This window comes from Amblyraja radiata, chromosome 1 (assembly GCF_010909765.2).
Source record: "Amblyraja radiata isolate CabotCenter1 chromosome 1, sAmbRad1.1.pri, whole genome shotgun sequence".
Taxonomy (NCBI): domain Eukaryota; kingdom Metazoa; phylum Chordata; class Chondrichthyes; order Rajiformes; family Rajidae; genus Amblyraja; species Amblyraja radiata.
In genome coordinates, this window is record NC_045956.1 from 100,839,029 (window position 1) to 100,864,685 (window position 25,657).

At 39.0% G+C, this 25,657-nt stretch overlaps 1 protein-coding gene across 17 annotated transcripts in view; it reads right to left on the reverse strand.

Annotated features, from left to right (window-relative positions):
• Positions 1-240: 240 nt before the first annotated feature.
• Positions 241-25,657, reverse strand: part of pds5a (PDS5 cohesin associated factor A) — a 200,643-nt gene continuing 175,226 nt past the window's right edge. For 6 of the 17 annotated variants that reach the window (XM_033027250.1, XM_033027267.1, XM_033027259.1 and 3 more), the window contains 7 exons: positions 21,872-21,991; positions 20,650-20,712; positions 19,021-19,166; positions 11,371-11,488; positions 10,297-10,652; positions 9,873-10,023; positions 241-7,307 (listed from right to left, as the gene is read on the reverse strand). In XM_033027250.1, coding sequence (XP_032883141.1) covers positions 7,263-7,307; positions 9,873-10,023; positions 10,297-10,652; positions 11,371-11,488; positions 19,021-19,166; positions 20,650-20,712; positions 21,872-21,991 — 999 coding nt within the window. In that variant the 3' untranslated portion in view covers positions 241-7,262. The remainder of the gene's footprint in view (positions 7,308-9,872; positions 10,024-10,296; positions 10,653-11,370; positions 11,489-19,020; positions 19,167-20,649; positions 20,713-21,871; positions 21,992-25,657) is intronic. The other 11 variants (XM_033027317.1, XM_033027367.1, XM_033027285.1 and 8 more) reach the window with 8 other exon arrangements.

A 25,657-nucleotide genomic window follows, 5' to 3' on the forward strand; every position in this document is an offset into this window, starting at 1 on the left:
CTGATTGTGCACTTGCAAATGCCACATTCTATCTTAAGTGTGAGATTATCTTGGAAATATATTGACAGAGGTTGATGAAGCAAGTTTGACAATTTAAGGATGTACATTGAGTGTTACTACTGTGAAGATTCAGTTTGCACAAGATCCAATTGTAAAATTTGAAGTCATTGTGGTTGATAATTCTTTTGCAAAATTGTGATCTTATAAAAAATACATGTAAGCAAGGTCTCCAAAGTAGAATACATTAGAAAGATATTTATTCAAAAAGGGCACAGACATAACTTGGGAGACAGAAGTAGCTCTGAGCTAATAGATCAGTTTTAACAGAACATCGTAAAATTAAACTTGAAAGAGTGGAATAGAGTAATATCATTTTTGATTATTGAACAAAATAAACTGCCAACAAGTTAATAATTAGAATTAAGGTACATACATAGTTTTGTCAAAGGCTGAAATAGTCTACTCTTTAAAAAATAGCAATTATCAGGTAAATTACTATCCTGCATTGCAACTTTCATCATCAATGCTACCCGTTTCACTAAAATGTGCAATAGAGAAAGATTACACTAGTAAACTTTAACATTGTATATATTATGCATGCCCAAAAATTCCCACGTGTGTAAAACTAAAACAGTCCCAAATTTGCTTTTCCCCATTCACTCATTTTCTTTAGCAATTGCAATTAACCAGAAATGAACAGCAGCACAGTAGTTTGTAGTCCATTTGAACAACAACATAGCCTGAACTGAAGATATGGAGATTGCAAATCCTATATTGCAGCCTCGAAACTTAGTTAATTAAATATCTGAAATCTGTTATGATCAGTGATCATAAAATTCCATCTGATTGACTAGGTATTCTGTCAGTCTACCTGGGTCTGGCCCAAACAAAGAGTCCTGGACAGTCTAATAGTTAAACCAAACCACAGTGACACAAATAAAGCCACATAGACCATGCATTGGTTTAGGATACCACCAGTCCATTCTACACCTTCCTCAAGTGCAGGTAAATGTGGAGTTATTCTGCACATTATTTAAGGAACAGCTTGACCTAATCACACTCCATAAACATATTTTGACCAACAGAGACTCTTCTATTAGAATTCCCCAGAAATTAGAAGGCTGGTATTTATTGGTGACCAATCTTATCAGCCCAGCCATCCTAGCAGTATCCTGTAACCAACCATCCTTTGCAGAACAGGAGCAAATGAATGCCCATCAATCAACTGCATGTCCATCATGACTTGGAAATGAAATTCATGCCCCTTTATTGCCACTAGGTCAACGGCCTCGACCAAAACATAAAATGGAAAAATTCCTTCACAAAATCTGCAGCAGTTCAATAAATGGAAAGCTGAGTGTTTCCTTAGAGCAATTAGTATGGACGATAACTGCTAATCTATTCCTATATGCCCAACAAAATTAAATTGTCATTTTAGGTAATATGATACGTAATACATTTGGAATTTAATTTTACTTGATGCCTCTGCTCCAGTTAATCATGAGTAATAAAAGATAATGCGCATTTGAATCCTATTTTCTTTTTGCTTTCTTCATCTGTGACTGTTTTTCAGCCACATACTTAATACAATGAACATGTGTACCAATATATTGTTATCCACATTTTCTGAAGCTTATGTCAGTGCATTAGTCCAAATAAGCTACTGTTTAATTTATAACCTATTTTCAAACATCAAATAAAATCCTAGAGTTTTATCAGAAATGGTTTAATTAACAAGTGCCACAAATAATATTGTAGTCCCTGAAATTAAAACTGAAAATTAAAAAAAATGCAGGTGCTCGAAATCTGAAATAAAATCAGCAAAATGATGGAAACACTTAGCAGGTCAGACAGCATCTGTGGAAAGAGAAATTATGTTTCAGGTTGAAAACCCTTTAGTATGAGACATTAGTTCTGTTTCTCTTTCTACAAATATTCCCTGAAAGGTTGAATTTCCCCATTTGAGCTTAAAAAAAATTGTCCGTAGTTTAAAGTAATCGTCTTTCCTTCTGTAAATTGGCAAGAGTTGTTATGGGGACAAAGCATTGTTGTCCAATCATTAGAGATGGCTGAGAAATGTGAGAATTGTTTGATCATTCTTGCATTACTGGCTTTGCCATATTGTACTGCAGTAGAAGTATTTTGATCAGTTTGTAAATAGCTCCAACCCAGCAGTGTTGTGTAAGGTCTTGAAGAAACTATAAAACATGCTACTACAAAAAAAATGGATCTGGGAAATTTTAAGCTGATGGGTATTTTTATTCCCTGTTTGTCCCCCAAGTTATAGTTAGAACTTTCACATAATAGTTAGAGATGGTTTTCAATTAAATACCCAAATCTAGACAATACCATGCAAAGGTAATATATTTTGGGGCAGATAAACCTGATGTTTTGTATTAAATCGGTCATCTTGAATGTAGTGTGCTCTGAATAACAGGTTCTTTTTTGATCACTACCAAAAATCAGCAATTCAATAATATTTGTTCAGCACTATTCTACATATTAAAATTGTTGCTCCATCTTTATGTGTACATCCCTGTGACCACGTAAATTCTGGACGATTGGAAGAACATACTAGTTAAGAGTGTTATATATTTGGATGAAATATGTATTTTGGAACTGCTTGGCTGTACAATTTAATGTTTACAAAATAATGCATCAGGGCAAAAATATGGTGCAGAATAAACAAACATGTCCCATTTCAAAATCCCAACGTAATTGGAAGTGTTATAACTCTTCCCCACCCCATCTCTAAAGATTCTCTCACATTGCTTCCAGTATACATCCTTGATTTGATAATACACTGATTACACTTCTCCATTGTATGCTTATTGGCAGGGGGTCAATAATGGGGATAAACATGACAATTTCCTCTTCTTGCCGCCTACATCATCCCTTACGATAAAACTTAGTATCACTCAGGAAAAGACTAGTTCTAGTTTCAGTCCAGTTATTTATTTATTTATTGGAAGAGCCTGCTGACACCTTGAGAATTGGTAAAATGAAATAAGTATACAGAAATGTCTTTGTATTCACATCATATGCATTACTTCCAAATAAAACGTATTTGATCATTACCAGCATTAGTCCCTAAATCAGAATGTGACAAAACTCACATTTGTTTGTTCCCTCCAAATCCTTTATTTCAAGTGATTGCCAAAGAAATTTAAAATTCCATTCATACTTTGAAACTGCAACAGACGCAAACCCTGAATCTTCTTTGCCAAATGGAAGCCTTTAATAGTCATTTAAAATTCTTGTACTTTGAGGGGAAAAAAGCTCTGTGTATCACCACTGTTCTGCTTCCACCTTCCATTAATCACTCAGTTACATCTTTCTTGGGTATTTGCTGGCAAACCAGTGGATACAACCTACTGTCATTTTTACTGGGATCTGCGGCTATAATTGGCGGAGCTCAAGAGCACATTTCTCCAGAAAAGTATCCAAGCGATTATCTTTGGACATTTGCTGCCTGTTTCACCCACTGTGTTAAGACCAAAAGTTAATTACCAAAAATGTTCATTGCTAAGATGAAAATCAAATTCTGCAGATACCGGAAATCTGTAATACCACCCGATCACTAGAAACATTAACTGTTTCTCTTTCCATAGATGCCACCTAGCCTGTTGAGTGTTTCCAACACCGTTTTTTATTACCAAAACACTGACTCTCCTAAATCACATTTCCCCAAACATTATTCATTCTGTGGAGATGTTTCTGGAAGCAGCAAAGATGATCTGTAATGTCAATTGGATTAGTCCAATACACCCAACTGGAGGCAAAGTATACCTGCATCTTTAATTTATTTCTCAAGCAGCAAATTCCCTCTCTTTTCCAAGTGGAACAACAGCGTTGGACGCAATGGCTAAGGCTATCCCTGGGTAATAAATGAGTTCCATTTTTACAGATGTCCATAATTGGATTTTGTACGCAAGTCGAAAAATGCACAAACATCACTCAAGATCTTAGCCAGATTGCCGCAGTATTATAATGAGTGGCAACAAAAAAACATAGATTAGAACAATTCCTCAAAGTGGAGAAAGAAGAAACCAGATCTGTTGTTTGCAGATTGACTTTTGAATTTAATATTATGGGAGCTCGTTTGTAACAGGCATTTGTAACCCAGGAACACCATGTACACACCAACCACCCTCCTCCCCATCTTCAAACACACACATTTTCATGGAGACCAAATACTTAGGCAATTTGAAACTTTGTTCTATTCTTAATTTTTTTTAAACCAGATTTCAAATTTAGTTTCAAACAAAACAAGGGCTTTTCCATTTTACTTCTATTTATTTTCTGGGTAAAGAATATCGAATTTGAAAAGTTCTTGCCAGATAGTGTGCAAGTCTAAAGACAAATATCACCGCAGTCACAAATTGCCAAAATTCACAAAGTATTGTTTTCCTGCAATACAAACACCCCTTGCTCGAACTTTGACCAACAGCCAATGAGATGGGGTGTACTTATCAGACTAGTCATTCAGCAAACAAGATAATTGCATTAAATTATTTTTGAGAGTTTAAAGCTTCTGCTTAAATCATAGAATCAGATGCCAGGAACATCATTGAAATTGTACATACTTGACAGGTCTGGTAAGGCACTATTCAGAACAGGGGGTAAATCAGTTACTATATGTTTTGAAAAAGAGCAAAATAAAAAATGGTACCTGCCTTGACACGGTGATTACTTGTGTTTAACTGCAAATTCCAAAGTTGGGCAGTAAACGTTTCCATATTACTTGCAGTGTCTGATAAAATGATGTTTTATTTCCATGCACTTAAACTGAACACGGGAGAAGAAAATTTACATAAAAGCTAAGGAATCATATACAGCGTTATTTAGAGATACAGGATAATGGAGATTAAATTTAAAACTGATGTTGGACTCGTCATTAAATGAAATAAAAGCCAGCCCCACAGTATAATTTTGGATAATTTTGGATTAACGTAATTCTCAATTCTTTGATTTATGTAGCATTAATATAACTCAACATGAATCAGTAAACCAGTCGCACACAGTAACATTTATGGCTTGGGTCTGCTTAATCTCTTAAAGGCATGGAGTTCCGGACAGCTCTGGTCTTTCGGAAAGGACGATTGTTGAAAGAAAATGTCATAGGCAGTCCAAAAGCTCACGAAAAATGCAGGTCTATAATTTCCTGTCTAATATGCATTTTTGATGAAGTGTGCTGGGTGAAGGAAAATGCAAGAGGTTCAGGTTCATGCTGTATGGTAGAGATGGATTAAATTTCCCAGTAATCGAAATAGGCTCATCCTCCCTGGACAGTTTCTCCTTCCCCGCTCCTGACTCCAGGCCATTATATTTTTTGAAGATAGCCTGAATTACTTTAAATATCCATCTCTCGCTGTTAATCTGTCCCGTTTTGGTTATTCAGGAGTACAGGTTTTGAGAGAGAGAAACAGAAACCAGGAGACACCTAAGAAGCATTTATTTCTTTATGCAACAAAAACTTAAATATGATCATGTGTACATCAAAATGTACACATTAACTACAATGAACAATGTCTGGAATCATAACATTGATGCAACTGCAAATAATTTCACCAAAATAAACAAAGATGAATGTGAACTGGGAGACAAACTAGTGAAAAATAGCTTAAAAAATTCAACATATCAATAAAACACTCACTTAAATGCATTAACAATTTGAACTGTTGAACTGTCTTCACAAGCTGCCAAAATCCAATTTTTTTCTCTAGAACACTTCATTTTTTACATCATTGGTTACAGAGCCTGGTAACTTGAACAACTCGTCATAAAACTGGTCTTTCAAAAGTACCTCATTCACTTCAAGATCTGATACAAAATCTGAAACTCAAAACGTTTCCGTTACCTTTCAGAGCAATATAGTTTTATAAGAAAGTAGAACATAAAAGGCCTCTTGATAAAATTTCATAAATTAAAAGTACTAAAAGCAGGTTTTAAAAAGTAATGTTAGGATAGAGGAAATGCTTTAAGATCCTGTTCTAATTTTGACTCTTTCCACTATTCAACATTAGGTGAAATTCAAGAAAACCCTTTAAATAGAGTATTGAACTCCTCACCGGGACCCTTGAAACCACAAATTAAAACACTTGCTTGAACAACATTTGAATTTGGCTTGCTGTAAAGGTTAAGCTTGACCAATGATCAGTCAAGCTGCCAGATAGGAGAGCGTTGCTGTATAGAATGCTCGGCCATGGAAGGGAGGGGTACACAGAAAGGTGCAGCAGCCCAATTCCATCCTAGAAAGCGTGCTGGCATGTTGGCCAACTAAAGCAGCACATTGGCAACTGTGGAGAAATGCTTGGATCAGATTAACCCCACTTTCCCTGGTAGAGGAAGGCAAGCAGATAAACACGAGGATACATTGAGGGAATAATTATTTAAAAGGCAGCATTTGCAAAACAACTGCTATCACCAGATTTAATTCTGTATTCACAAAAAAATTCTGTGCAAGTTTCATTAACTGTCAATATAAATTACAGAAAAACATTTTTGCAAACACAGATTCTGGACAGTATACTGATACAGAAATCCTGCTGAGATTCATTTTATAAAGGATAAAACAATGTGGACTCAGTGCAAATTTTAGAGAACAGTGTCAAAAATATCCCCAACTTAACGGCAGACTTCAGTATTACACCGTTTAAATCTTTACTACAACGTTTATGGCAGTAGCTTCAAATATTATAAGCACATATTCAACTGCTCTTTTATCCACAGCTTTATTCTTTCACTCACCAAAATCAAATTATATTCAAATTGGGACTATTTTAAATAATACAAATGCTTCTGCCTGCAAAAATTAATAGTAACATGTGACTTTATAATGCACCATTGCCGACTTCACAAGTCAGTATAATAACTTACTTTGGAAGGTAAAACTGTTGCAGCAAATTACTAAAGCATAATTAAAATGGTTACATGAGACATTTGTAACAAAATCTTAATCTAGTGATTATTTTTAAGAGTGTCAAGAATTGTTAAGTAATCTTAACATCTAAAGATACTGCATAAAAATAACCTCAGGGAATTACAATGCCGACCCTACAACATTGCAAAAGTTAAATTTTCCGTTAAAATTTAAATGAATGAGTTCAATAATATCTTCTTAATATATAACCCAAACTCTGATGCAGTGTTGTCCTGATATTTTGAGGGTGAGGAGTTGTGTAAACTAATTTAAGATTTAGTATAGTATCTCAATCCTTTTATGTGGTACATTTCCCTCAGTGGCAAGGAATACTTCTTTTCTACAGCCTTTGTCTCCTTCCCTTTGGCATGGGCTTTCTTCTTACCTACACAAAAAAGGAAAATATTTTAAAAAGTAAAATAAATGTGCCTTACTAAATAGATACTTCCTCAAATTGCTTTATCAATCTGTGTGCCCTATTAGATGAAAGACAAATACATCAAGATACAGGAGGGTTAGTAGTAGTTATAAATACTTGCAGGAATAATATTTAATGGGAAAAAAAAGGAATCATATAGAGGAAAAATGTATGGTTAATTTACAAGAGATTAGAAGAATTACTAAATATTTTGAGCTACGAAAATCGATTTATGGTAGTCCTTTGGTATTGTCAGTGACAGAGGAGGAGAGTGGAAGCTTTGGAGAATAGGGCCAAGGCTTTGATGTTTGCTAAAATAGAGGAACATTGATAGCACTCAAGGCACAGGAAGAAGTCTAAAGGAGATCGTAGAAAATAAAGAGAAATGTGTTTGGTTAAAACCTAAATCTGATAATGAAAAGACATCATATTTTAGTGGACTCTAAAATAAGAGGTTTTAATAGTTTTAAATTTGTAGAGTGTGAGGGAATAGTATATAAAATATTGGAATAGGTAAATCAAGAGATGCTGGCACAGAGATAAGATGGAGTGGAAACACATTTGGATATGGAAGGGATAAATGCAAATTATCAAGGTATGATGATCAATGAGGAAAAAGTAATCCAATTTTCAGACTTAAACTGCAGATGTCTTTGAAATGTAACAGTATTTTTAAGAACATTTTGAATGGTGTGCATGCTGAAGGATGTTCAGAATGGGACAGTTAGCATTCTTTCATCCAGTTTCCATATCAAATATCGATAGCACAAGCAGCTAATATAATAATCGCCAGTTTTCATTAGATTAATGTTCCTTTGCTATAAATTTGTATAATCAAGAAATAATATAAACCAAAGTGAAATTAACATTTCAGTATTTTTAACTTAAGCTGTTTTGAAGGCAAAATAAACAGAATAGGACAGGATAAAAGAGAAGTCCGATCTGTTCAAGTTTTTGTTTTACATAATTGAATGACAACTACATTTTATTTGAGAAAATATGATCAAGAATGCAGTTTCCCCAAAGTAAGTATATGAAAGCCACACAGTAACTGGAAAATATTTTCTTTTCAAGACACAAGGGGAGGGATGGTGGCACAGAGGTGGAGTTGCTGCCTTACAGCGCCAGAAACCCGTGTTCGTTTCTGACCATGGGTGCATGTCTGTACAGAGTTTGTACGTTCTCCATGTGACCAGAGTGGGTTTTCTCCGGGATCTCCAGTTTCTTCCATCACTTCAAAGACACAGGGTTGTAGGTTAATTGGCTTGGTATAATTGTAAATTGTCCTTAGTGTGTGTACGATAGTGTATAAGTGTGTGGAGATCGCTGGTTGGTGCAGACTCAGTGGGCTGATACCACACGCTGTAACTAAACACAAGAAAAAAAGTAAAACCAACTTTCTTCAGTACCATACTCCCTAACATATCTGATGGTATTTACAAAATGTTTTCTGGAAGATTGAGTATTTAGGATAATTGTAAAATTTCCAAATAAATTGATCTTTGGGTGGTTGCATCTTTGCTTAGAGAGTCTTCAGATTTACTTGTGCCTTCATGAAGATCACTTTGTTAAGAGTTTCAACCCAGTCACAGTACTGGTGAATGAAACTGATTCAGAGCCAGTCTTAAGGCAGTCTTTAGATTGCACTGGTCCACACACTCAAAATACAAATCTTGTTTTCCTTTTTCAGATCAATGGTTGCCAAAAATAGTCTTTGTTATAATTGTGGAATCTTTTGATTTGGCGAGGACTTCCTACTTTTTACGTGGAAAGCCTAAAGTGGAATTTGGTGGGAGTAGACACACCCAGGGAATCCAATTTACCCTTGACTGTAATCAAGACTGGTTATTTAGAACCCATTGCCCTGAAACGTTCTTAACAGATTGCATTTGCTTATAAATGTGGCCATCACATTTTCCACAAAAACAGTGGAGTAGATACTTCATTAATTTTGATTGTGATGCTAGTTAACATAATCAAGATTAGAAGTTCTGCGCTTTGACCATGATTGCCTATTTTACTCAGAAACTTACTTCAGGAGTTAATGTTTTGCTAAAGAGAAAATAATGGCAGTTGATCTTGACTGGGTAGTACAATGGCACAGCTGGTAGGGCTGCTGCCTCATAAGTCCAGCTGTCAAGTTTTACTCCTAACCTCAAGTGTTTTCCATGTGGAGTCTGCACGTTTACACTGTGATCAAGTGGGTTGCCACCAGTTGCCCCAGTTTCCTCCCACATCGCAAAGATGTGCAGGTTCGGAAGTTAAGTGGCCACTGTAAATTGCCCTGAGTGTTGAGGGGGCAGTAACATCTGGAGGTAGTTGATTAGATTGTGGGAACAATGGATCACAGGAAAAATTGTGTAAGAATGTGATAGATTTGTGAGCTGGCACACGTGTTCAAATGGTCTCAAAGTATACACAAAGTATTCCATTTGGACATTTTTACTTACTATAATGACACTACTCTTAATGTCAACATGCTATCTCTTCCATCCAATAAGACTTTAAAACTGCTCATTATTACTACTGCACCTTTAGGAAGCTTCCCTCTGCTAGCTCTGGGTTATCAATCTCATTCTGACTGCTCTCACAGGATTTGAACAAATCCAGTTCCTCAGCTGAACTCTCTGGAGTTGACTCTAGTTCCATCACTGAGTATCCATCACTGTCCAAAACCTGGATTCTGAAAAATAAGGAATGCTAGAATTCAGTAACAGGAACTTATTTTAATTCTTTCACAGGACAGGGTGTCTCTGGCAAACCCAGCATTTTTGCCCACCCTTTCTTTTTCTGTCGTCGATCTCCTCTCTTCCATTACGCTTACATATTATATTTCAAGCTGCAACAACTTGATAAAACCTCCTAAGAGAGGGCAGAAGGATATAAAAGCACAGAACAGATTAAATAGGGACCTACACATTCATCATATTTCTTTCTCATTACATTGACAAATTACCTTTGTAGATCCATCTGTCTTGGTGCTGGTGCTCTCTTAACATTTGTTTCTTGCTGTTTTGGTACTTTAATAGTTGTTGTTTCTGGTTCCGCAGGGCTTTCCTGGTTGGCTGCAACTCTTTTCCTGCCTCTACCTGATGGTTTGTTTGTATCTGCATTCTTTGCAGAATTACTTTCTGACACAGCTTTGGGAGGACGACCTCGTCTTGCTTTGGGGGGAACTGGTGCTGCAGTTTCTTCAGATTTCTTCTCTTCTGGTATCTGTTGAATATTCTCTGAGCCAGCTGCAGGTGCTGTCCTTTTCTTTCCACGTTCTGTACTGGTCTGTGGTGGTAAAGACTGTTCAGAGGACATCTCCTGTTATAATGAGGACAGAACGTACACAGCACTATGCATAATATCACATTAGATAATTACAAGAAATACTAACTGATGGTATTTCAGTGCACTTGAGTTTTATGTTAAACAATCTATGGACAAATTAGATTAGATAAAGCTAAATTGTATTTTAAAATAAATATGCATGTGAAATACAGGAGTGTTTTATGATCTCAAACAAATAAAAATGTACTTAAAAGGAGAATGAAATATAACCTCAGTTGAAAAATCACTAATATAACATACCTAATGAATTCACCAAGATCAAATTTTTCTGAGCTGGGATTAATAGCTTTTCTTGTTAGTTAACAATTGTATGTAAAGTGAAAAGCGGCTAGAAGCATAGAGGTTATTTTTCTGACTGGGTGGCTAAGTGCATATAGTCTCCACATATTTGTTTCAAGCCAGCACTTTTCCTCAGTCTTTATTTCAGAATGATTTCTGCACTCCGCTCTGTTGTGATAGACTATGCAGAAGAGGTTGAAATGACTTCATCCTCTTCAACTTCATTCTATTAAATCTTTGAGAAGGAACACTTTACAAAACTATTATGCCAAATTTTTATTTGAATAGGCAGGGACAATATGCTTCAAACTGACACTAAGCTAGCAATATTTCATTCTCCTTAGTTCTTTTAAGATCTGGATGCAAGAATTAATGCCATGGTGACCCAGAACCCAGTACCCAAACAAAGTACCTTATTTTTAACTGGTTCATCTTTCTTGTCTGTTTTAGTTGGGACCACTGTAAGCAATATTACTGGATGTTCTTCATTTTCGCTAACTTCAGTTTCTGGAACTTCTGAATTTTGTTCCCTGCGATACAGAAATAAAAACAATTAAGTCATCAGCAATCCACAATAACCAAAACGATTTTTCAAATCTTCACCTAACAGTAGCAGCTTTAATCAAATTTCCATCTGTAACTAACACTATTAAAATGTGGATGGAGTCCTAACCTGTGCCTCCTCTGCATCCCACAGTCTAATCACCCCCCCCCCCCCCTCACCCCCAGATAGAATAGGGATAAGCGATTCCCTGGTCCTTGCCGTTCACCCCATTTGCCTCCACAGCCAACACATCATTCTCCAACATTTTCACGTGCTTCAATTACATCCTATCACTGTACACATCTTACTGACCCCACCCTTTACTGTTTTCTGCAAAGATCATTCTCTCCGTGGCTCCTTAGAGTCATAGAGTGATACAATGTGGAAACAGGCCCTTCGGCCCACAATGTCCCACACCGGCCAACAATGTCCTAGCTACACTCGTCCCACTTGCCTGCGCTTGGTCCATATCCCTCCAAACCTGTCCTATCTATGTACCTGTCTTAACATTCTCGTAAATGATGGGATAGTCCCAGCCTCAACTACAGTGCCCTCCATAATGTTTTGCACAAAGACACATCATTTATTTATTTCCCTCTGTACTCCACAATTTCAGATTTGTAATAGAAAAAAAATCACATGTGTTTAAAGTCCATTGTCAGATTTTAATAAAGGCCATTTTAATACATTTTGGTTTCACCATGTAGAAATTACAGCTGTGTTTATACAGATTAACATATCAGAGTGATGGCAAGAGCAAAGTATGGAGGAGAGTAGGAACTGCCCAAGATCCAAAGCATATCACCTCATCTGTGAAACACGGTGGTGGGGGTGTTATGGCCTGGACATGTATGGCTGCTGAAGGTACTGGCTCACTTATCTTCATTGATGATACAACTGCTGATGGTAGTAGCATAATATATTCTGAAGTGGAAAGACACTTCCTATCTGCTCAAGTTCAAACAAATGCCTCAAAACTCATTGGCTGGCAGTTTATTCTACAGCAAGACAATGATCCCAAACATACTGCTAAAGCAACAAAGGAGTGTTTGATAGCTAAAAAATGGTCAATTCTTGAGTGGTCAAGTAAATCGCCTGATCTGAACCCAATTGAGCATGCCTTTTATATGCTGAAGAGAAAACTGAAGGGACTAGCCCCCAAAACAAGCATAAGTTAAAGGCAACTGCAATACAGGCCTGGCAGAGCATTACCAGAGAAGACACCCAGATGGGTCATGTCCATGAATCACAAACTTCAAGAAGTCATTGCATGCAAAGGATATGTAACAAAATACAAAACATGACTACTTTCATTTACATGACATTGCTGTGTCCCAAACATTATGGTGCCCTGAAATGGGGGGACTATGTATAAACACTGCTGTAATTTCTACATGGTGAAACCAAAATGTATTAAAATGGCCTTTATTAAAATCTGACAATGTGCACTTTAACCATATGTGATTTTTTTCTACTACAAATCTCAAATTGTGGTGTACAGAGGCAAATAAATAAATGATGGGTCTTTGTCCCAAACATTATGGAGGTCACTGTACCTCCTCTGGCAGCTTGTTCCATACACAGAGTTGCCAAGTTTTGTCAGAGCATTTCAGTATTCTAGTACCTGAAAAATCAGTATTTTACTGAGGAAATCAGTATTTTTACGCGGTGCCATTTTGCTGGATGTGCGGTCATATCCATGTAAGAGTACAAGAATGCATAACTTTGCTACCAATTGACATGTCTTCTATGCACCTTACTTGACAGTGCATCAATTGCCATCTCTTTGTATATTTCTGTTTGAACGGCTGCTTCCTGCTTTTAGCACCAGATGATGATGTAGAAGCCATTTTGGAAGCCTCCCTCTCCCTCCCTCGCTCTCTTTCCCTCCCTCTCCCTCCCACCCTACCTCCCTCTCTCCTTCCTTTTTTTCTCCCTCCCTCTCTTATTCCCTCCCCCCCTCTCTCCTTCTCCCACTCTCCCTCCCTCCTTCTCCCTCCCCGAACAGTCTGTGACCCATAGTGCTATGTGTAAAGCCCATAGCGCTCCAGCCGGTAGCGATACATTTAGAACCCATACAGCTGTAGCCGACAGCACTTCATTTCAATTCCCACTCGCTAAACTGACTGCGTTGTTTAATCCTGGAGCGGGACAGGCAGATCAAAGCATACAAAACTAATCATCCAGATCTTGAAATTTAAAATACTAATAGATTTAATCTGCTATAATTTTTAGAGGTACAGTATGACTTTTTATATCCTTGCATTTTTTAAGCAGCAAGATGAAACAGGAAGTCAGGCGATTAAAAAAAAATCTGTATTTAACAAAGCAAAATCATACATAGACATAGAAAATAGGTGGAGTAGGCCATTCGGCCCTTCGAGCCTGCACCGCCATTCAATATGATCATGGCTGATCATCCAACTCAGTATCCCGTACCTGCCTTCTCTCCATACCCCCTGATCCCTTTAGCCAAAGGGCCACATCTAACTCCCTCTTAAATATAGCCAATGAACTGGCCTCAACTTCATTCTGTGGCAGAAAATTCCAGAGATTCACCACTCTCTGTGTGAAAAATGTTTTTGTAGACCATTTGCTCACCACTCCCTCGGCATTTCCCTTGTAACCGGTGTACGTAAACCACCCCTTCACCTCCATTCAGGAACCCCAAGAACTCTCTCAGGTCAGACAGAGGTTTACATGCACCTATTCCATTCTTGTCAATGGCATTTGCTGCTCTCGATGTGGCTTCCTTTGGTCTTGGAGACCAAACATAGATTAGGTAACCGCTTTGCCGAACATTCACATTCTGCCAGCCAGCACAAGGTGGCGGTCTTGGTTACGAGTCATTTTAATTCTCCTTCCCATTCCCACAACGACTTGTCTGTCTATTGCCAGAATGAGGTCACATGCAAACTGAAAGAACAGCTCTTCACATTCTGACTGGGTAGCCTATAACCCAATGGCATGAAATTGAGTTATCCAATTTCAGGTAATCCCATCTAACCCCTCTCATTATCCAGCTTACACATACACACACCTTACTTTCCAACCTCCCTGCCACCATCAACCATTTCCTTTTTTCCTCACTCCATGCACTTATCACTCATTCCAACTCCAGATCTCCTATTTTCCTCCCTCTCCTTCCCCATCCTCTAACACCCATCACCCCCAACTCCAGTTCCTCACTTACATACCACATTCCTCTCTTATCAGTTTACACCATTTGCATCCTTTTGTCTTCTCCACTTATTACCTTCAACCTTGGTTACTATCGCCACCCTTCTCTCCCCCATTTGACTCATCTGCTAATCAACCCTAACTGGGATCACTTGCCAGATCTTGCCCCACTCCTTTCTCTCATTTCTTTCTACCAGATATCTCCCCTCTAGTCCTGACTGATGAAAAATCCTAACCCAAACCGGGATCAGTCCATATCCCCCACAGATGTTGCGTGACCAGCTATGTTCCCCCAGCAGCTTGTTTATTGTTTAAGATTCCAGAATCTGCAATCTGTTGATAACCATTAAAATGTGCTTCACGTACAGAGCAATTGCAATAAAGCTGCTTTTGTAGGTTAAATAAAGAAATAAACTCAAAGTGATCAACTAAACTCATTATAAAGGAACCCAAATGAAACTGGGCTTATCTGCATAATATGAGAAAAACAGGATGGTATTTCAGCTCCTAATGACGATCAAGTATAATTTTATGGTGATGAATGAAAAATCCTTCGAGTGTCCTGGGAAAGCTTAATTGATTGGCTTCATAAAACAATTCATAATTGCTGATTATAATCATAATTTCATGAAAGCTACTTACAAAATATTCATTTTGTCCAGTATATTTGTGCAAATTATTTTTAGTTTCGAGATACAGCGTGGAAATAGGCCCTTAGGCCCACTGAGTCCACAGACATTTGTAAAAGTTAGCAAAGAATACATAAAATATGATTTTACATGATAACGAATGACCTTTTATTTAAAGAAGCCAGGAATATAAAATAATAAATGTGATTGTATTATTTAGAATTATTTGTATTATTTGTTAGGGCAGTGGGCAGGTGCTATAGACCTACACGGGAAGGTAGATGCTCCCGCCCATGAGTCTCGGGCAGATGGGGCTCGTCAGCCTGGGAAGGCAGTCCATCTAGGAGAGGGAAACTCTGATTTAAAACCTCCACTGCCTTGTGGCCATATCCAGCCATGGAAAAGGTTCCTGGAGTAAACCTCAAGAAAATCCGGAGTCGGAGCCCCTAAGGCAGTTTGTCGTTGTCTACAACCTCGCTCTGGCAGCTCCTGCGACGGCGCTGGTGCCAAACTGTAACGGCCCTGTTGTTCCTTTGGATCGATCAGCGACGTGAAGAGGGGGGACGTGCTGCGTGGGCAACAGCTTGTCCTCCATATGACATTGCCCAGGCTTGCATCCGACCACACATCACCTGCAAACTAGGATGCATCACCCATGGTCAGTCATGACCGAGGGGGGCCTACTATTATTTAGAATGAACAGATGTGTGAATTATTAAATGCAAATTTAATGCTTTGTAAACATATTGGATATTGCTTTTAGTCCAAATATGGATATTAGTTATTTACTGCATCTACGCTGAGCTTTATTAGTTTGCAATATTAGTTTTCAATGTAAAAGGATGCATAATCAAGACGTACAAGCACGATGTGGTTTTCCAGCCAAACTACCTCTGTTTTGGGTATAAATACAAATCAGAAACTTCCTGCACATGGTGTCTAGCAGTGAACACAATACTGCAGGTGTAGTCCAGCTGGAGCTCTAACAGCTGTAAAATCGCATTATATATCTGGTTTCTTGAAATAAAAGGCCATTCGTTAAGCTGGTAAAATCGCATGTTATATATTTTACGCTAACATTTACAGATTTCTGTACTTGGACACTATGACTGAACATTTATGCTCCTCAACTGTTTTCCTTTGTTCTAAAGTGGATAAGCTTAATTGAAAACCAATTATTGGAGTTTTGTCCATTTAATCTGTCAATGCCTATTGCAAATTATTGCTTCCACCCTCTGTACCATGTCACCTTGAGACCACATTTTGTCGATGAGTACCGAAACATTATCCTTACTCAGTGTGTCCTCTGCATAGTGAATTCCTTATTCAAGCTAACAAGTTGCCACCCAACACATGCATTATTTGTGTTAACAGCCTCTCACGTGGCACCCTCATTAAATACCTATTCTAAGTAAAACCCCAAAACACAGTTCACCACTCACATTTACATGATTTAACCTTCACAAACCAACAGTGGTGTTATCTGATCAACTCATTTGTCCACACTCTCAGTCATATGCCTCCACAGGTCAAGTGGGGAGGTCTAGAATTTCCATCCTATTTTTTCTACCCACCTCAAAAATAGAGTAGTTTTCCAATACAAGGACCAGGTTCTAAACTGAAAGCATATTGGAAGATCACAACATAAAATGACCACTTCTTTTAACACATTACGGTGAGAAGCATCAAGTCTTAAACATGTGCCTATCCTTGTTCTTACTGATTTTTCCATGAATATTTTTAAAGCTGAATCAAGTTAGGCCCTTACTCTTTATTTATAACTTTTGGCCATTCTTCAATTTAAAATCTAAAACTGGTTCTTCAATTAAAAAAAATGCAAAGTGCTAGAGGAATTCAGCAGGTCAGGCAGCATCTCTGGAGAACATGAATAGGTGACGTTATGGGTTAGGGTTCTCCCTCAGACAGATTGTGGTGGGAAAGGGGGAGGGGCAAGACAAAGTCTGGCAAGTGATAGGTGGATACAGGTGGCGGTGGGTGGGGTGGGGATAGGCAGATGGTTGGACAAAGGCCAGGCATGAAAAGAGAAAGAAATGTGAGATAAGGAGAGAAGAGATGAGAATTGTGAAGCCAAAAGGAAGATGTGCAGGTGGATAGGGACAGGGCGATGAGGGGAAAAGAGAGAAATGGGTGTGAATCCAGGTGGGACATAGGGAAGAGAGGATTTTTTTTTAAATTGGGAAAGGGAGAGGAGAAGTAGGGCATAGTTTGTAGCTTAAGATACCTAAAATTGAAAAATTCAATATTTATACCAATCACGATCCAATGGCTATCCAACCATTCCCAATAGCTTCAGACCTTGTAAATCTTATCTGCCCTTTATCCAGCTTAACAATATCCTTCCTTTAGCAGGGTGACCAAAACTGAACAGGGTAGTCCATATGAGGCCTCACCAATGTCTTGTACAATTGTAATATAAAGCCCCAACTACAATACTCAATACCGAGACTGAAAGCCAATGTTCCGAAAGCTTCTTGACCACTCTACCCGTGACGCACCTTCAAAGAACTATGTATCTGCACTCCCTGAACCCTCTGCTGTATGACACTCGCCAGGGCCTTGTCCTGCCCCGTTTGACTTCCCAAAAAGTAACACCTCACACTTATCTGCATTAATTTGTGTTAGTAGGGGGAACCTGATTGCGTCTCTGTTCAAGGAAGAACCAGAGGGCCTTGAGACCTTCCTGGTGTGGGATGAGGGTATAAAAGGAATGGAATCCCCTTTGGGATTTGGAAATGATTTCAGTGGGGCAGGAGCAGGTCTGCCAAGGCAGTCCTGTTTGTGGATTTTAGGTAGAAACAGTGCGAGGCTGGGTACTTTGGCCTTCATCAGTCTCGGTATTGAAATACTGTGGGGGGATGATGGGGGCCCAGAGATGAGGGTGCTGGATAGAGGTGGGAGAAGGGAGAAGGACAGCAGGACCTAGTGATGTTAGTATTGAAGCCCCCTGTTGGAAGGCAGGAGCAGATGGACCAAGGGGAGTCAGTAGCGTGGAGGCCCCCGGCCAGAAAATCATTTGAGTCGACGACTCCATCCTGGTGCGGGGAGGTTAGGATCTGCAGTCAGTGGTCCCAGCCTGCATTCCTCAGTAAATTTGCCAATTCTTGATTTCAAATTATAGCATGACCAGCACATTTTCTCTACAAGCCACAGCCTTAGCTGTCTCACATGAGCTTTAATTTTACATATTTGTTTCTTACAATGTTTTGCACTCATTACTCCTCTTTATATCTCCCAGTCCATGGAGTATCCAGTCCACACTCTCTTCTTGCTGCAACCATCAGCAAAGATACAGAAGCCTTGTCTCATACATCCAAGAACAGCAATCCCCTTGTTCAAGAACAGCAAGTCCCCTCAACCATCACGTTTTTTAACCTAATTTTACTTTGGCAACGGAACGCTAGACTGCCACGGACTTGTTTTAAAAAATATTATTTTGCACTGTTTTGTTTTCTTTGCAAAGTCTTTGTCTTGTGCAACTTGTCTAATTTGTGTATAATTTATGTTTTTGTATGTTGTCTATGTGCTTATGATGCAGCTGCAATCAAATGTTTAATTGAACCTGTACCTCAGTACTTATCATACAATAAACTCGACTGGAATGCCCACAATTTCCAGCTACTCTTTCAGTTTGCTGCTTTAACCTTCAGCCAATTTGTCAGTAGTGCAACAAAGAGTAGCGTTAGCTTACCTTCCCCTGTTTGTAGCTGGCGAGTTAGGTGCGGAGTTTCCACTTATATTGCTTCCTGTTTCCAACCCCGGTGTTCTGGTTTGTGGCCTTCTACCAGCAGCTGACAAAGGTTTGTTTACCGCACCCAATACTGATGCTGGTTTGGGCTGCGAAAATTATTAAGTTGCCATATGTGTCAAACAATGCAAATATACAACTTCAATTTATACATTATTTAAAAACTGATTTATCAAATAATGCAATTGCCAAATTATTTTATTTAGTATTCTCCAGTTGAAACTATTGCAAATGCATGACCTAACTGGCAAGATGAATTGAGAAATAAGGGGTGAATTTTTTTAATCTTAAAATTTTTTTTTTTAACTGATTAATCTCATGTTGCATGTGTCAGAAGGAATTGCAGATGCTGGTTTCAACCAAAGATAGACTAAATACTGGAGTAACTCAGCGGGACAGGCAGTGACTCTGGAGAGAAGGAATGGGTGATGTTTCGGGTCGCGACTCTTCGTCAGTCAGATTTTATATGAGTGAAACACAATTCATTGTAATTAATAATCTTACTATGTAATTGTATAAAAACACATATTATATATCCCCCCCTCCCCGAGGTACCAGGTGTCTGGAACATGCTAACATAGTGCCTGGGGAGATGGTAGCAGGTGCAATGGCAGCGTTCAATAGGGGGATACAGAACACAATTAGGGTATATTGGCTTCATAGTCAGTGCAGACATAGTAGACCAAAAGGTCTATGTGCTAATCGATTTTGAAGTACCGGGGGAATGCTGAGATATTAAAAATAGACCATGTTTGTTCTAATAATAATAATAATATATTTTATTGTCATTGCACATAAGCGCAACGAGATTTGGTATGCAGCTTCCATCCGATGTCATAACTTAAATAACTAATAAAATTTAGATTTAGATATCCCGAGAACATGGTTTGTAAAAAGAACATTACAACAGTAAATAGTCAAAAAAGTTCAAACAGACTAAAGTGCAGATGTGTCTGTGTGACGTGACCATCCGAGGGAGACAGTCCATGGGGGATGGGGGGCACTCAGCAGGGCCGGTTCAGAGCCGCTATAGCTCTGGGAATGAAGCTGTTCCTGAGTCTGGAGGTTCGGGCGTAGAAGGCCTTGTAATGTCTGTAACTTCTCCCATGAGGACATCAGTTCCAATGGTCTACTTCGAAATGGGAATTGTCACCTGTGTTTGGGTTAATATTGATCCACATGATCCTGGCCAATATTCAGTCACTGGTCATTATCACATCTGTGGGAGCTTGTTGTGCATACATTAACATATTTGCCACATTACAATGTCCTTCATTAATTGGCCTTAAGCAAGCAACGTATGGTAAACATTAAAATAATTTATCTTTGCTGCCTATTTTATTTGTAAGCTGTACCTGTAAGCTTTTCACTTCAATCTTTCATTAAATGCAGGCAGGTATGTTAACCTTGAATAGTCACAGTCAAATGTAGAACCATTGTGTATTGCCGAGTATGACATTAGCGGAACACCCTGAACGCCAAAATTATTATTTTCCATTCATAGTACCTTGCACTGAATTTTGGATAGTATTATAATATAGGAATAGCAAAGGGGGTTGTGCTGAGATTTACCTTCCCTGTGAGTAATAGCGTCTTTGTTTCATCTGACAAGTAGCACTTATTATTGCAGGAATCCTAAGCAAAAAGCAAAATAATATTAATCAGGCAATAAATCCTTAATCTGTGGAATAAATACTGCAATATGACATGTTAAAAGAGATTTATGCTGATATTATTTTGCTACACTAAGGTTATTTCTTCCTCCTATCACTAAATCCCTTATTATGTATACTATTCCATTCCCTTTCCAAAGTGTGTAATTTGGACTATTTTCAGTCTTACATTAGCCATGAAATTACGCATATCTGATACGAATAACCATTTTCTAATTGAACCTTCCTGAAATTCACTTGGATGAACTACAAGGAACCTTTAGGTGCTCTGCAATTCATAAACTCATGGTGCGGTATTTCTCGTATATGATCAAACTGTTTTCATAGTTTAAAGTAAGCAATAAACAAATAGAAATATTAAAATACACCTTCCAACATATAGATGATAAAAATAAATAAATGCTTTCAGGTAATGTTATTATCAACTGGCTAACTCATGGCAGAGACAGACAAATTCTTGATTCGAACGGGTGTCAAGGGTTATGGGGAGAAGGCAGAGATCAGCCATGATTGAATGACGGAATAGACTCGATGGCCGAATGGCCTAATTCTACTACTATAACTTGTGAACTAACTGCAAATATGCATCTTTTATTGTGTAGTTAACATTATCAACCGTCATCAACAGGAGTTATAAGTACATTGTCAAGTTCTTATTCATAGATAGAAATGCACCCATACTCCATGGGAAAGATTATTCCCAGGAGATTTGGTGCCTTTTAAATTCCAAACTGTTCTACACAGTCAGTGTTTTGTCAATCCTCAGTGAACATTCTGCTTACTTTTCATAATATACGGTTGTGGAATTGATTAAAATCCCTACATTTTGTATATAAAGATTATACAAGACCGTCTGACTTAATGAATTGCAGACTTCATGAATTGAAAAGGGGCAAAGTAGCAGTGAAACACTAAATTTCCAATTATAGCAAAAGAGTATAAAACCAAACTGGCCCCAACTGTCCACTTCTCTTCCAAATGAGTAAGTTTGCAACACTCAAACCCTTCAACATAATTTGAATCACTAGCACTAAGATATACCCAACTTCAGTCTCGCTAGTGAGAGTATGGCAACAGAGTACCATGCACCCTATTCTAATATATGAAATAAATGAAGTTACTTTGTCAGGTGGGGTGAAGAACTTCACTGGCAGTACAGGATCCTTCGGAGAATCCAGATTATATGTTGTACTTTTGCTTGTGATGACAGTAAGAGCCACATCACACACAATGTAGAGTTTCTGAAAATATAAACAGAATGAAAACAAAAAAATGAATCGTAAAATGTAAAAAATTTATTTGCATTCCAAATTTAATATAAGCTGTGGAATTTCCAACTCCATCTCATCTTCTGTGGGACGGTTTGGAAAGGCAGGATGAAAATTTACAAAACGTCATACATTGATATTAAAAAAAAAGCTAAAATTGTAATAAAAACGCAACGTTTTTAATAATCACCTTACTTAGAAACAGAAATAAATAAAACTACAACTGCTCGCCGGATTCTATGAGGCAAGATTCTCACAGATGCAAAGCATATGTCATCCAGTAAATCACATCGTTCCATGCTCAAAAGCACACATGGAAGTTTGGAATTTGTCTCCATCAAACAGTTGTGCATTGATGGCACCATTTGATAAAACACAGCTTAACCCAACTCCACCATTAAAAAGAGTAGCTAACATTGAAATTGCGAATTGATATTGATGTGTAAACTCGTAAAATGAAACAATGGTCATTTTGACCCCAGTATGTGCTGCTACTGTGTTTGTCAAAAGAACAAAGATGGCATTTGACAAGTATGTCATCAAAAAACAATGAAACATACACAGCAAATTGTGCTGAAAAATGTTATGCTATGAATATCAATATCTTACTGCAACTTTGGTGAACGCTAAACCAGTCAGCAGTTAGAACAAGTATAAACCTGCTGGGCAAGAAATTATACTGCATTGGAGCTTTTTTTCTTGCTCAAGATTCCAAGTATATGCATTTTTTTTGCATCTCCAAAGAAAACTTTTCCTTTCCCTTGGGCAGAAATATGATGGGTTACTGCTGCAACCCTTGACCTGCTGCAAGTATCCAAGCAACATCCAAGTTTGTTACTCTAATTAGTGAATTCTATTGGCATGTATGCTGGAACACACTTGTGCTGTTTAAATGCAATCATAAACCAGGGAAAAGGATTACTCGCCATTTGAGCTAGATTTCTGTTCCTTGCAAAAAAATGCATAGGGGAACTTGCAAAGTTACAACGAAAGAAAAGGCGAGGCCAGACATAAATTAATGCTACACTGCAAATGAACAAAAATAGACTGAATTATCACAACCTGAAACTGTGAGATCATAGAAATGACTGAAACTCGCCATCAAACAAACTCTGAACTATAACAGCCTATTGCACTTTATCTGTTTATTTATGTGTATATATATGGTCTATACTATATAGACACACTGAATTTCTGTATTTATGCTTACAATAATCTATTGTGCTGCAGCAAACAAGAATTTCATTGTCCTTCCTATCTGGGACACGACAATAAACTCTCTTGACTTGACTTGACATCCACGTGGGTTTCTTTGTATTACTACTCGTATTTCTCACGAGTCAAAATGTGCTTTGATTGTTTAGGACATGGCCTAAATACATATTTCCAGCCCCAACTTTTACTGGAAGATTCTTCCTTCAGGTGAGTGCATTCATCCAGTTTTACCCGCTTCTAGACATGGCTGATGCACAATGGAATGAGCATTCATGTATTTCATACTGATTTATAAAACAAGGTAAGATACATGTACCAATTGGTACAGTGAAATGTGTGGTCACCATACAGCCATACGAATAATAAAGAGCACAGAACACGACAGTCTTTAACAATGACATCCCCACACAGCGGAATCAAAGTTTCCCACTCTGAGGGAAGGCTCCAAAATGCAGTCATCCTCCTCTGTTGTCCTCTGTTGTTCACCCGTGGTCGGGAGGGCTCCCGAAACCCTCGCAGTCGCCGCAACGGGCGGCCCGATGTTCAGGCCCTTTCTGAATGATGGAACTCTGACGTTGGAACGGGAGAACCAGCTCAACGGCTTGGACATCCGAATCGGCCACTTCCTACCGGAGTCCTCGGCTCCCGAAGTCCACAGGCCTGCTGGGCGGAGATTCAATGCTGGCGGCCCTCGGCAAAGAGTCCCAGGACTCCGCGATGTTGGTCAGCGCCGCCCGCGCTGGGAACTCTCCAAACCCCAGCTCCACGATGTTGAAGCAGCAGGCACAGCACTCCGGAGCTTCAAACGGGGATCTAGGTAGGCATCGCCCGCTCCGCGGTGACTCCAGTGCTGCACTGCCACAGCTTTGGTCGGTCCCCGGTAGGAAAGGTCGCGCCAATCCAGTTGGTAGGCCGCGAGGAGGGGGGGCGAGGGCACGACTCGGAGAATAGTCGCATTCTGGTCAGGAAGTGACTGGGAAACGGTTTCCCCCTTACCCTACCCCCTCCCCCACAGAGAAAAACTAAAGAAACCTCCAAAACACACTTTTAAACACAGACTAAAAATAAAAAAAGATAGAAAAAACAGACAGACTGTAGGCAGAGCCAGCCATCAATGCGGCGCCCCTAGTGGACAACTGGGACTCAACAATCTACTGCAACACATTAAGAGACTGTACACAGCCCGTATCAGGCAGGCCACTGCAGTCCTTCCAAAACATCTGTTGATGGCCCAGGAGCAATCCATGACAGAATGTGGGATTTTCACCCATGGTCAAAAGAACAAGCAGAGAAATTCATCCAGCTTCAGGATCCCTTAACAGGACAATTGAAGCCTTACAACTGAGACAGTATGATTGATAAAATGAAAACTTTCCAGAGATTGAGGGAAGCAAATAGCCAATGAACTGTAAGAGGAGGGGTGACAATAGGTGCAGGAGTAGGCCATTCGGCCCTTCGAGCCAGCACCGCCATTCAATGTGATCATGGCTGATCATCCCCAATCATTACCCCGTTCCTGCCTTCTCCCCATATCCCCTAGCTTTAAGAGCCCTATCTCGCTCTCTCTTGAAAGTATCCAGAGAACCGGCCTCCACCGCCCTCTGAGGCAGAGAATTCCACAGATTCACAACTCTCTGTGGGAAAAAGTGTTTCCTCGTCTCCGTTCTAAATGGCTTACCCCTATTCTTAAACTGTGGCCCCTGGTTCTGGACTCCCCCAACATCGGGAACATGTTTCCTGCCTCTAGCGTGTCCAAACCCTTAACAATCTTATATGTTTCAATAAGATCCCCCCTCATCTTTCTAAACTCCAGAGTGTACAAGCCCAGCCGCTCCATTCCCTCAGCATATGAGAGTCCTACCCTCCCGGGAATTAACTTTGTAAACCTACGCTGCACTCTCCCAATAGCAAAAATGTCCTTCCTCAAATTAGGGGACCAAAACTGCACACAATACTCCAGGTGTGGTCTCACTAGGGCTCTGTACAACTGCAGAAGGACCTCTTTGCTCCTATACTCGACTCCTCTTGGTATAAAGGCCAACATGCCATTCGCTTTCTTCACTGCCTGCTGTACCTGCATGCTTACTTTCATAGACTGATGTACAAGGACCCCCAGATCCCGTTGTACTTCCCCTTTTCTCAACATGACGCCATTTACATAGTAATCTGCCTTCCTGTTTTCGATACCAAAGTTGTTAACCTCACATTTATCCACATTAAACTTCATCTGCCATGCATCTGCCCACTCCCCCAACCTGTCCAAGTCACCCTGCATTCTCATAGCATCCTCCTCACAGTTCACACTGCCACCCAGATTTGTGTCATCTGCAAATTTGCTAATGTTACTTTGAATCCATTCATCCAAATCATTGATGTATATTTTAAATAGCTGCGGTCCCAGCACCAAGCCTTGCGGTACCCCAC